This window comes from Bufo gargarizans, chromosome 9 (genome assembly GCF_014858855.1).
Source record: "Bufo gargarizans isolate SCDJY-AF-19 chromosome 9, ASM1485885v1, whole genome shotgun sequence".
Classification (NCBI taxonomy): Eukaryota; Metazoa; Chordata; class Amphibia; order Anura; family Bufonidae; genus Bufo; species Bufo gargarizans.
Window position 1 is genome coordinate 149,040,650 of NC_058088.1, and position 13,690 is coordinate 149,054,339.

Consider the following 13,690-nt stretch of genomic DNA (forward strand, 5'->3'; position numbering starts at 1 on the left):
CTGACATAATGATCTCCAGCCTTGTGCTCGTCAACATTCTCACCTGAGTTAACAAGACGATTACTGAAATGATCTCAGCAGGTCCTTTAATGACAGCAATGAAATGCAGTGGAAAGTTTTTTGGGGATTAAGTTAATTTTCATGGCAAAGAAGGACTATGCAATTCATCTGATCACTCTTCAAAACATTCTGGAGTATATGCAAATTGCTATTATAAAAACTTAAGTAGCAACTTTTCAAATTTCCAATATTTATGTAATTCTCAAGATTTTTGGCCATGACTGTATGCTGTGGGCTCAGCTCCACCATACAGCAAGGACGAGCTGCTAGAGGACAGTGAGCAGCTACTGCCCAGCCAAGATCTAAAGGAGACTAGCGGCTTCCTCCGCTAGGTGGGCAAGTAGTGATGAGGAGAGTGGCGCAGGAGCTTGTGTTGCGAGCAGTCAGCCTCCTGACCAAGAGACCGTTGAGGAGGACATCAGTGACATGCAGACACTACTTGATGATGATAAAGCCGATCGCACTTGGGACCCGGGTGCAGAAGGGGCTTTATCATCATCAGGGGAAGAGGGTGGCAGCTTTCTTAAAAGGCAGCGACTGAGCCTGCTGCGTGGTAGCATGGCTGGGAGTCCGCAGGGTGGCAGCAGTTGCAGGTCGGGAGCCAAAAGTTGCCGGGTGGTAGACAACCTGCTTCACAGCAGCCTACCTGCCCGGGAAGTAGTGGTGCAGGGGTTCACAGAGGCAGCAGCGGTAGCAATCAGTCAGTGTGGACTGTTGGGGGGAAAATTACCTACTCGGTGGTGTGGCAGGTTTTTATTAAGCTGCCAGAGGAGGTTAAAGTGGCCACATGTAGAATATGTGGGAAGAAGGTGAAGCGTGGCCAGGGTGTCAATGTTGGCACTATGGCCCTGCGTCAACATATGCAGCGTCACCATGCAGTGGCCTGAGAGAACCGTGGCTCCGATGCTGGTGGTCCAGCCTGCAACAGCTACCGCTGCATCACCCAGTGGCATGCACCGGGTTTCAGCCAGTCAAGGCTCCACCACCTCAGCCGAAGGGAGCTGTCATTCCCATCTTCTGCTGGTCCAGATGTTCCTGCTCCTCGTCAGTCATTTCGTCAGCAATCGATCACCGAAGCGATTGCCAAGAGACAGCAGTATGCGTGCATGCATCTAATGGCACAGAAGCTGAACATGCTCCTGTCCAAGTTGCTGGTGATGCAGTCCCTCCCTTTCCAAGTGGGGGATTCTGCATCTTTCAGAGAACTGATGGCTTGTGCCATGCCAGAGAGTCCCAAGCCGTCATTTCTTTGTGAAAAAGGCAGTACCAGCCCTGCACAAATATGTCAAAAAGAAAAGAAGGTGGGCCAGTACTTGAGCCTGTCGGTGTCTGCCAAAGTGCACGGTAGCACCGACGTGTGGAGCTGTAACTACGGTCAGGGACAGTACATCTCCTTTACGGCCAACTGGGTGAATGTGGTTCCTGCACAGCCACACCAGCACCTTGGCCAGGTCACGACGCTTCCGCCTCCACGTTGTCACACCCTTGGTCCTGCGACAATGTCAGCCTCGGCCTCCTCATCCTCCACCGTGTCCTCAACCTCCACTGCAGGGACAAGTCATAGTGCCCCTCCAGCATACCACATGTGCAGGGCTCGGCGGTGTCACTCTGTTTTGCACCCAGTTTGCCTTGGCGAACAAAGTCACACAGGGGAGGAACTGCTACGTGTGATGCATCAAGAAATCAAATCCTGGCTTTCTCTGCGTCAACTGAAAATCGGAGCCTTGCACACTGACAACGGGAATAACATGATGTCTGCGCTGCGTCAAGGAAGGCTTCACAAGTCTCAGCAGTGCCACAGGTTCCCCTTTGGCTTGCCTGAGCAGCTGCAGTAGTAAGCCAATAGTTAAAAATGCTAATAAAACTATCAAATTAAAAAGAATAAACATCAGAAAGTGGTGTGAGCTTCACAATATTTCTCTTTATTTCAGGCGTTTGTACAGGGTACACTGACCCAAGCATGGTTTTGTCTTCTGTTAGGTCTTTGTAAGTACTAACTGAATTTAATCTAACAGTACTATTGTGACATGCTCATATCATCTCAGCTCCATTCGGTCTAATGCAAACTCCCGTCGAAAACTGATATGGGGGACTTGGTTTATTGGTAGAACCTTGCATTTTTACAGAAAAACAACTTTAAAAAAAATTATTGTTTATGATCAAGCACTCTGGTTTTCATACCAAGTTGCTCATATACAGCATGTCCCCAGCTTATTTTTCCAGAGACTTTCCTGAGATGCTGAATACAGGATTACCTTAAATTTTTTATTAATGTGAAGTCAAATGAAAGATTGAAATACAACTGAGTAATCCTTATAAGTCTACTTTCACACTTGCGTTTTGGCTTTCCGTTTGTGAGATCCGTTCAGGGATCTCACAAGCGGTCCAAAACGGATCAGTTTTGCCCTAATGCATTCTGAATGGAAAAGGATCCGCTTAGAATGGCTCACTTTGCCTTGGTTCAGTCACCATTCCACTCTGGAGGCAGACACCAAAACGCTGCCTGCAGTGTTTTGCTCTCCGCTTGACGAAACTGAGCCAAACGGACCCATCCTGGCACACAATGTAAGTCAATAGGTATAGATCAGTTTTCTCAGACACAATAGAAAACGGATCCATCTCCCATTGACTTTCAATGGAGTTCATGACGGATCCGTCTTGGCTATGTTACAGATAAATATGAAAACCTATATATAGCCCTAACAAAATTGCGGGCTTACCCCTAATTAGAATATATATAACCGATTGAAGGAGTAAGGTAAATAAAATATAATTTGATTTAAAGAACATATACTACAATAGTACAAAAATACTCAATTTTATTAAGAAAATCACAAAAGACACATGATCAGCACTGGTCACAAATAAGACAATATGTCCACCACTTATGACCTTTTGGGTATAACTATGCACTTGCACTTTACTTTAGATATCTGTATTGGCAGCCTACCATCGGTTCACTTGGTTTTTAACATGTATTGTAACCTGTATGTATTGTCTTATTTATGTTCTTTAAATCAAATTATATTTTATTTACCTTACTCCTTCAATCGGTTATATATGTTACAGATAATACAAACGGATCAGTTTATGATAGATGCATGAAGTTGTATTATTGTAACGGATCCGTTTTTGAAGATCCATGACGGATCCGTCCAAAACGTGAGTGTGAAAGTAGCCTAAACTGTGTTAGGAAGAGAATCAATCTCACGGTTATGACACCTTAATTTTCTTGGGGTCTCGGGGGACAGCCCCATTTTCACCATGCATTGCCTTCTTGTCATGCAATTCCTCTTCAGGTTGGTGTGAAACAAGCAGACGACAAGTAAGGAGAATACCAAAAACAAGTGCATGGGCATATCGTTTCAAGGGATCTCCAACAAGCTGGTGGAAAAATAGAACAATAAGAACCAGAAGAAGGAGGACAAAATTGGCAACATCTCTAGGACGTCCAGGGACCAAAGTGAGGACAATTCCACATGCAAGCTCTAAGGATCCAATGGTTTTTCTTAACAGTACAGATGTAATGCCAAGCTTCTTTAGTCCCGGCAGGGCCTTCAGATAACTTTTATATGCCCGCTTCTGTAAGAAAATGCAGAAAGGAAGCTTACAAACATAGAAGGGCTAACATTTCAACTTGTAATATTTTATACATATGTACTGTACAGTGCCTAATGCATAAATATTCTAACCAAAGTGAACGGAGCTGATCTGTCCATGAGCAAGATAGTACCACTTCCTGAAAACATGCTCATCTCAGACACTCCTCAAAGGGGGTGTACATATACTGCAAAACAAAACATATGGCAGAGGCAGTGCCTTATGTTCAAGACCAATTATTTGTATGGTAATAGATAAAGCTGGTTTTGCCTTACCTATTACTGCTGTGATAAACACAACAGATGGCTGGGCAGGCTGTACTTTCTATACCGTGCAGTGTTAAGCGGTGTTAATGGGTGGCAGCCTTGGTCCTCTAGATGGCTTTATGGTAAAAAAACAAGGGCCGTATGTACAGCAGAACAAAGTACAAGAAAAACAGGACCCATCCAACAGCACTCTCCTCAAGGAGAAGATCTTGAAACTTGGCAAGTATGTTCTGGGTGGTATCTTTATTTTGCAACACATGTTAAGAGTGCATCACCCTCTTCACTTGTCTGATGAAGAAGGTGATACGTCTGATGAAGAGGGCTATGTGCACTTGAAACGGATTTCAAAATAAAGATACCTCCCAAAACATACTTACCAATCTATCATATCTTCTCCTTGGGGAGAGCACCATTGGATGGGTCCTGTTTTTCCTGCACTTTATGTATAGGGAGTATACGCTACAGCTTTTATGTTATGTAATTGCAGGCTGAAAACCAGTATGTTTTTACAGTACTGGAAAGGTGGATGAGATTTAAAACAAATCTTATCCACAGGCTGCATTAAAAAAATAAATCTGTATGGAAACTGACATGCGGTGTTCATTTTACCTCATGTGGGTTTTTTTATATGTTTTTCAGCTGATCCACAACAGATTTTTCTGAGCTATAGTTTTCATAAATTTTTATGTTAAAGGATTTCCCCCACAAAAAAACATCACCTATACAAAATATATGATTGCTGAGGGCCCCACCACTGGGACCCCAGATTGAGGAGTTTGAGTGGAGTGGTGGTCATGCATGCACAATGCTCCATTCAGTGTTAACTGGGCTGATAAAAACATCCAAGCACTGCACTCGACTGTCTCTGCTAGGCCCATAGACACTGAATAGTGCGATACAGTACAAGTGTGACCACCGATCAAGTCAAGCTTCTCCTCATTGCAGTCATGAACGCCATTTTATCCAATTCATTCCACTGCACATCAGGAGCCAATTCAAGCAGTTTCTGGGGGTTCCAGCATTCATACATTTATTACAGACCTATGAATAGAAGCTGTGTTTCATAGTGTAAAACCAGAGATAAGACTGCAGTGTCAGAAGTAGAAGGCTGCTTACAAAGTTTAGTAACCGCTCTGCTAACAGCTTGGGTAGCTTTAGGAAGAGACTACAGTAAGCCAGTTGCTTATCACTGCACTCTTAAATTGTATTTTTTCTTGATATTGTCTTGCATAATCTCCATTAGCATGTGTTCCATTATTGACAATGCAGTCCAGTGCACATCTTATATAATGCATGCAATCCTGGAACAGCCATTTGAAGGTGCATATCTTTGTTCAAAATGTGAGCAAATTGCTAGTTTGGAATTGCACATTGTGTGTGTGAGTTTGGACACAGAGAAGTGTTGGCAATTTGTTTAAAAGTTTGCTGCTCACTGAGCAGGCACTCTATGGGGTAGGTGTAGGGGAGGGTGGTAGCATGGAGACTTAGAAAATTGAGGTAGGTAGCTGGATAATAGTTAGAAAGCAAGGTAGAGGGAAGAATGCCATGGAGCCCTGCTGCAGCCAGACAGTTTTTCTGCCAGTCAGGGCTTATATTGGCTCCAGTAAGCACGGGACCAGGAGGGCAGGGCAGGCTAGACAGGCACTGGTAGTGGGAGACTCCATTATTAGGGGTACAGATAGGGCAATCTGTCACAAAGACCTGGATCGGCGAGTGGTGTGTTGTCTTCTTGAAGCTCGAGTTCGACATATCGTTCATCGGGTTGACAGATTACTGGTGAAGATCCAGCAGTCATGGTCCACATTGGAACCAATGACAAAGTTAGAGGTAGGTGAAGTGTCCTAAAAATGATTCTAGGGATTTAGGTCACAAGCTTAAGGCAAGGAAGTCAAAAGGTAGCGTATTCCAAAATACTACCTGTACCACAAGCCACTAAAGAAAGGCAGTAAGAGATTAAGGAGGTTAACAAATCACTCAAGAACTGGTATAGGAAGGAGGGGTTTGTGTTCCTGGAGAATTAGGCCAAATTTTCTATCGGCTACAGGCTCTATTGTAGGGATGGTCTGCACCTCAATGGGGAAGTGTTTAAACTAGGGAGTGGGGGGGGGGGGGAGGTTAATTATATTATAGGAGGGGAAGATAGTGCAGATAGACCTAGGACAAGGTAATGAAACTGGTGGAGGAATGAAAGGAGGGACTACAAGTGAAACTCGAAAAATTTGAATTAGTAAAGTTCATTTATTTCAGTAATCCAACTTAAAAAGTGAAGCTAACATATGAGATAGACTCATTACATGCAAAGCGAGACATTTCAAGCCTTTATTTGTTATAATTTGGATGATTATGGCTTACAGCTTATGAAACCCCAAAGTCACAATTTTGAGGTACCCTTTGCTCAGGGGGTTTGGATTAATTAGCTGACTAGAGTGTGACACTTGGAGACTAGAATATTGAACCTTTTCACAATATTCAAATTTTAAGCTGCATTAATGCAATTCCTTTTAATTTGCATTACTGAAATAAATGGACTTTTGCACAATATTCTAATTTTTGAAGTTTCACCTGTACTTATCCAACAGATTCTGGGACTGTTTTTTCATTACATATTGTACTTCATGTTAGAGTTAAATTTGAGTCGATATGTTTTATCTCTAGCTATTTAAAAAAAAATCCCAACTTTACATAAAATTCTGAAACATTTGAAATTTTCTAAATTTGATTTTCTCTGCTTTTAAGACAAACAGCAATACCTCACAAAACTAGTTATTAACATTCACCATATGTCTACTTTATATTGAGGGGCTTACATAATAGAAATCACCCATAAATGACTCCATCTTAGAAACTACTCCCCCAAATTATTCAAAACTGATTTTACAAACTGTTAACCCTTGGAGCAACATGGAGGTGAAATTAAAAATGTTCATTATTTTCCATTTTAACCCTTTTTTCCCTGTAACACAAGGTATAACAGCAAAATGGCAGTTTACAGAAACACTCAATACATGGTTTTAAACTGCTGTAAGGGCACACCGCAGGGCTCAAAAGGAAAGGAGCGCCAGAGGGCAGATGTTGCTTGAATAGTTTTTTGGTACCACGTCACATATGAAGAGACCCTGCAGAGGTTGCAAAACTTTTTTTCCCAGAATAATAAATACTAATTTTTGAGGAGTATTTTTAGCCAAGGAGGAGGACAAAAAGATACATAGACATAAATAACATTTAGAGGTTGCTACTTATGCAGGGAGACCATTACTAGTCTACTTTAGAACTGTCTTCCAGGCATAAATAACACATTTAGCCAATTTTTTTATGTATTTGACTCTTACACTATTAAAAAACTTCTATTTTGCTGTTATTTTTTAAAAAATGTGGCCCAAAATGCTGAGGCAAATATAACATCCTGACTGCACCAGCACACCCTGGCTGAGCCTCCCAAACTTGATGTCAAGGACAGAAAAACAACAGGGGGCATAACTCTCAGCCAGGGTGCGCAGTGCAGTGTAGTCAGGATGCTATATTTGCCTCAATCAGTGCACATCATATTTGGGCTGTACAGGCACAAGCACAATCAGCTGTTCTTCTCTGTCAAATCAGTGACCACCTATGACATGACAGAGCAGTGCAGAAATATTTCCAGGTCTTTAAGTGCTGAAGGGAAAGGAACACTGGAAATGCAGAATACTAATAACTCAACTATATGATGACTGTGTAGCCCAAACATGATGTAAACCTAGGAAAACTTAGCATCCTGACTACACTGCACCAGCCTGATCTAACTGAGCCTCTGATCGTTCTTCGGTTCCTCAGTATGTGAGGCTCAGCTGCTCTGCCAAGGCATGCTGATGGCGTCAGAGCGGCAGCCCTGTGTGGATAGCAATGATGGGCCAATGTAATATAATTGTAATAGAAGCTGGTGGACAATGGGAGTACCGTAACTTGTGAACAATGAGAGTCAAGTGTCTGGAGGCAGCAAAAGGTACAAGACAGGACAGGAGAGTTTAGCAGTGATGGTGCCTGTATACTGCGGAAAGGACATTTGCGGTCCGGAAAACAAGCATGGACAGCCTACAATTTTGTTTCAGAGAGTAAAATTGCCAGTGTTATTGTGACCTCTGGACCCTGAGGTACTCCAACAGAGGAAACCCCCAAAAGTGACCCCATTTTGGAAACTAAATCCCTCAAGGAATTTACTGAGGGTGTAGTGAATGCTTTTACCCCACAGATGTCTCAAATAATTTTAAAATACTTGGGTGTGAAAATGAAGATTTACAAAAAAAGCACCCTACAATTTGTAACCCGTTTTCTCCTGAACACAGCAACACCCCCTATGTGGCCACATGCTGCCGTTTTGGAACACAGCAGGGTTCAGAAGGGAAAAGTTTGAGGTCTAGTTTGCCAATTTATACAGCACTGGCTGAAATCTGCAGAAGCTCTGAGGTTAAATAAAAAGAAACCCCCAAGAAGTGACCCCATTTTAGAAACCACACCCCTCACAGTATTTACCAAGGGGTGTAGTGAGCATTTTGATCCCAATTCATTTTGCTAAAATTAACTTACAGCAGATGGTGCAAGGTGAAAATTGCAATTTTTACACAGATACGCCTTTTCAAAATGACCTACTCACAAAAACGTAGGCATATTTGGCTTTTGGGGGAAATTTTTGGAAAACGTAAAAAGTTCACGCTCCAGAGATATTTTATCATGAAAGTAGGGCATTTAAGTAGAAGCATTCAATGGTGATTTATTCAGCAAAATTTATTGAAACAAAAGCCAACAGTGATGGTTATAGCCCTACAAAAATATCAATGTCTCAAAAACTTGTCATGTGGCCCTGAGCATCAATTACAGCTTTACAATCACGTCTCATGTTGTTCACAAGTTGACTAAGGCCTCATGCACACGACAGTATGTATTTTGCGGTCCACAAAAAATGGATCCGCAAAAAATACGGATGACGTCTGTATTATTTTGCGGAACGGAACAGCTGGCCCCTAATAAAACAGTACTATCCTTGACCGTAATGCGGACAATAGTAGGACATGTTATATTTTTTTTCGGAATGGAAATACGGACATATGGAAACGGAATGCACATGGAGTACCTTCAGTTTTTTTTTTGAGGACCCATTGAAATGAATGGTTCCGTGTACGGTCCGCAAAAAAAACTGAACGAACACGGAAAGAATATACGTTCGTGTGCATGAGCCCTTGTTGTCTGTTGAGGAATGGCATCCCACTCTTCTTCGAGTGCTGCCCTCAGGTCATTGAGGTTCTAGGGTACAGAGTTACAAGCCTCTACACAGCGGCTCAGCTGATCCAATGGGATCCAGATCTGGAAAAAGTGCAGGCCACTCTATTTCTGGTACCCCAGTCTCCAGCAGCCATTCCCTAATGATGCGACCTCGATGATCTGGCACATTGTAGTCCATGAAGATGAAATTAGGCCTGTGTTATTCATGCATAGGCACAATGACTGGATTAAAAATGTTATTCATGTAGTATGGGCTCGACTTAGCCCAACTCACCTTAAGGGTCGACAAACCCACACATAAAGCGGGTCACCTGCTCGATCCGATTTTTGAAAAAAATCTAAACTTAACGGTAGAAGATCCAGAAGAATTGCTCTGGACCGACCATAGACTCATAGCCTTCGAACTCCACATCCCAATTAACACAAAGCAGCTAACCACAGGAGAAAAAAAAAAATTGGCGAAGAAATAACAACAACCTGACATATGACAAAATCCTACCTACCCTAGAAGAACACATCAGTAAAATCGACTTCAAACTGCCCTGTGAGAAACTCACATTACAATTTGACGACATCGTCAAAAAAACGGCGGACCAACTTGCCCCCTTGAGACTGGTAAAGAAATCAGGGAAAAAAGCGCCGTGGTATACGAGAGAACTAAAAATAGTGAAAATAGAATGCAACAGACTAGAGAGGGCATGGAGGAAAAATCCGATAGAAGAATCACAGCTAAAATATAAGACCCAACTGACGATTTACCACAAAGCAATCTTTAAGGCCAAACAAGATCATTTTGCTAGCGAGATTGAAAACGCTGCTCAAAAGCCTAAAAAGATCTTTCAGATCATTTTCGATCTGGCTAACCCCGATGGCCTCAAAACCACCATCCCCGAATACCAAGACCTCTGCAACGACATCTCGAAATTTTTTAAACAAAAAGTCGACGATATCCAAAACGACATCCTGCTAGCTCAACAGGCAACTGTCCCCCCCATAGAGAACAACGTGACAAACCCTACTCACACCTTCACCCTATGCCCATTAAAACTTGAAGACCTAACAAAAAGCATGAAAAACATGTCCAAAGCAACTTATCCCCTCTCCAATATCCAAACTAAATCTCTTATTGAATGCACGACCACCATTGCCCCGTTAATTCTAACAATTATAAATGACTCCTTTCTCAGTGGCAACGTCCCTGAGACTCTCAAGTTAGGAATCATAACTCCCCTCCTCAAGAAACCAGGAGCAGACATAAATATAATGGCCAACTTCAGACCGATTACCAACATCCACCTAATAGCTAAAATCATGGAGACAGCAGTGGCAAGCCAACTCCAGCTGCACGTAGAAAAGCATCGACTTCTAGATGAACACCAGTCGGGCTTTAGGCCAACACACAGCACGGAATCAGCCCTGGTCAGCCTATGGGATGAAGCCCTAGGGGTCGCAGACGAGGGAGGGGGGACCTGGTTGGTCCTCATAGACATGTCGGCAGCTTTTGACACTATCAGTCATCCCATCCTCCTAAATAGATTAAAAGCTGACATCGGAGTAGATAGCCACGGACTTACCTGGTTTGACTCCTTTCTGAAAAACAGAACTCAGAGAGTCAAACTGGGCTCATTCTTTTCCCCAGTCGAGAAGGTGGAGTGGGGAGTCCCTCAGGGATCTCCCCTCTCGCCATTACTCTTTAATATATATGTCCGACCTCTGCTCGCTATTCTGAAGGAGTATAACATCAGCTATGAGTCTTATGCGGACGATACACAGATCCTTTTGAGAGTATCAAAATCCGCTGATGACTACAAGCTCACGCAAGAAGGACTAAATAAGGCCAGGAACTGGCTAGCACATAACCACCTCAAACTCAACCCGACCAAAACTGAGCTTATTGCACTACATAAAACACCTGAGGCTGCCGCCCCGTCTATCTTTGGGGAAAACGTTGCCATCGCCACACAAGGAAAGAGTCTGGGGATAATCTTGGATCAAGAAATGAGCCTCCGTCCCCAGATTAAAGAAGTAATACGGAAAGCAAACTTCGCCCTATTCCTTCTAAAAAAAAGCCCTACCGTTTCTCCCCAACACATGCAGACAGGTCGTGGTGGGAGCTCTAGTCAACTCCCACCTGGACTATGGTAATGCAATGTATGCGGGGCTGCCAGAGAAAGATCTGGGAGCTCTGCAACACTGTCAAAACAGAGCCATCCGGCTCATCAAGAAACTAGACTGGACAGATTCTGTCACGAAAGCACGCAGGGAACTCCACTGGCTCCCAGTGAAAGAGAGAGTGCAGTTTAGGTTGTGCTGCTTAACACACAAAGCTCTCTACAAAACAGGTCCCATCTACCTGCAAAAAAAGATAACACGTCACCATCCTCCTAGAGAACTGAGATCCACCTCAGCCTCCCTTCTGTCGGTGCCAAGAACCCGCCTCCAGACAAGGGGGGACAGACGTTTCTCAGTATTGGCCCCCAAGATCTGGAACTCCCTCCCAGAACACATTAGAACAACATCAAATTACCTGGAATTTAGGAAGTTGGTTAAGACCTGGCTTTTTGTGTAGGATGATGTAGGGGCCCACCAATATAGCCGTCGACAAGCGCTTCGATCGGATTGAGTTCCTCTAGAGCGCTATACAAGGACTTAGTAACATAACATAACTATACCATTCACAAAGTGTAGGGCAGTTCTGTATTGACTAGAGATACCTGCCCACACTATAACACCACCAAAGGCTTGTCTGGTAACAAAGGCTGATGCATAGCGCTCTCCTTGACGTTTCCAACATCGCAGGCGGTCATCATTTCTGTGTGATTCAACTTTCATCAGTGAACAGCACTGAGCCCACTGGTCCCTCTTCCAGCGTAGATGCTCCCTGGTCCATGCAAGATGATGACGCCTGGTGGTGTGGTCAGGTGACCTTGCAGGTCATCTAGCATGCAGACCACGCTAATGTAAGCGGTTTTTAATGGTCTGACATGACACTTGGGTGTCTCTCACTTCCTTACATGTGCCCGGAGTTGTGTGGCATTCATCATCCAGTTCCGCAGGGCATTGTTCATAATGAAGCGGTCATTAGTTTGGGATGTGGCCAAAAAAACGTCCCTAACTTTTTGTGAGTAGTGTATGTTATCCTGTTTGGACGCCAGCATGAAAAGTCAGCCCTCTTATTATTAGGGTCAATTCACAGGTCTGCATGAATGGGTCTGTATCCGTTCTGCAATTTTGCGGAACGGGAGCGGACCCATTCATTTCAATGGGGCACTTCTGTTCCGCGGCCCCGCAAAAAAGATAGAGCATGGCTGCGGACAAGAATAGGCATTTCTATCGTAGTGCTGGTTCTAACATATGGGTCTAATTTTTTTGCCTGAACGTATGACAGGGCTCAGGAGAAAAAGAGCACCATGCACATTTAAGGCCCAACGTGGTGATTTACACATCTTTGGGGTGTAAAGTAGAACTGTCTTAGTTGCCCATAGCAACCAATCAGATTCCACAATTAATTTTCTAAAGGAGCTGTGAAAAATGAAAGGTTGAATCTGATTGGTTGCCATGGGCAACTAAGCCACTTCTACTTTACACCAGTTTGATAAATGACCCAACGTGTTTTAACTATAGAGGCTGTGGGAGAAAATAAAAAAAATGGAACCCCTGAGAAGTTGCTCAATTTTTTAAAAAGCTTCCCCTCGAGGTATTGTGGGGTGGAGTGAGCATTTTGACACAAATTAATAAGCAAGGGACTTTGCAAAATGAAAAGTGCAAGTTTTCCACTAATATGGTATTTCAGTGCCCAACATCTGAGACACATCATTCCCTTTAACCGCCTCCGGACCGCCTAACGCAGAATCGCGGTCCGGAGGTGGCAGTCTCAGGCAGAGTCACGCAGGAATGCGTCATCTCGCGAGACGCAAGATGACGCTCACAGCCGGCCCGCGCATTGCGGGCCGGCAAAAGTTCGAGGGGGGTTGCATCATCAGCCTGCCAGCCAATGATCATCGCTGGCAGGCTGATGATTTTAAAAAAAATGAATCACAGGCCATTTAACACCTTATATTTATAAATATAAGGTGTTAAATGGCTGCTGTGCTCCTCTGCTGGTCCTTTTCGTCGGTTGGTCTCAGCAGAGGAGCAGACATCACAGTGAGTACACACCAAACACTTCACTTAGCCCCCAGATCACCCTCCATCACCCCAATTAACCCCTTGATCGCCCCTGTCAATCACCTAGTGAAAGGGAAAAAAGTGATCAGTGTGAACTTTTCACTGGTATTGACTGATAGGTTTTAGGATAGTTTAGGCCCCTTGGTTAGGTAGTTAGCAATTGGTTAGCGCCCAGCCCACCGCACCGCAGTCACTGATTCGCTGATTAGCGTATCGCTAATCAGCATTTGTACTTTTATAGTATCTGTAAGTGATCACTGCACAGTCACTTTCCAAGCGCTGCGGCGATAAAAAAAAAAAAATCAGCTTCGATATTTTTTATCAATCGCAGCGGCCTCCGGTAC

The 13,690-nt window shown here is 43.6% G+C and overlaps 1 protein-coding gene across 1 annotated transcript in view; it reads right to left on the reverse strand.

The window, feature by feature from the left end:
• Positions 1-3,247: 3,247 nt before the first annotated feature.
• TMEM35A (transmembrane protein 35A) overlaps positions 3,248-13,690 on the reverse strand; it is a 31,763-nt gene continuing 21,320 nt past the window's right edge. Inside the window, exon 2 of the mRNA XM_044268814.1 lies at positions 3,248-3,642. Coding sequence (XP_044124749.1) covers positions 3,274-3,642 — 369 coding nt within the window. The 3' untranslated portion in view covers positions 3,248-3,273. The remainder of the gene's footprint in view (positions 3,643-13,690) is intronic.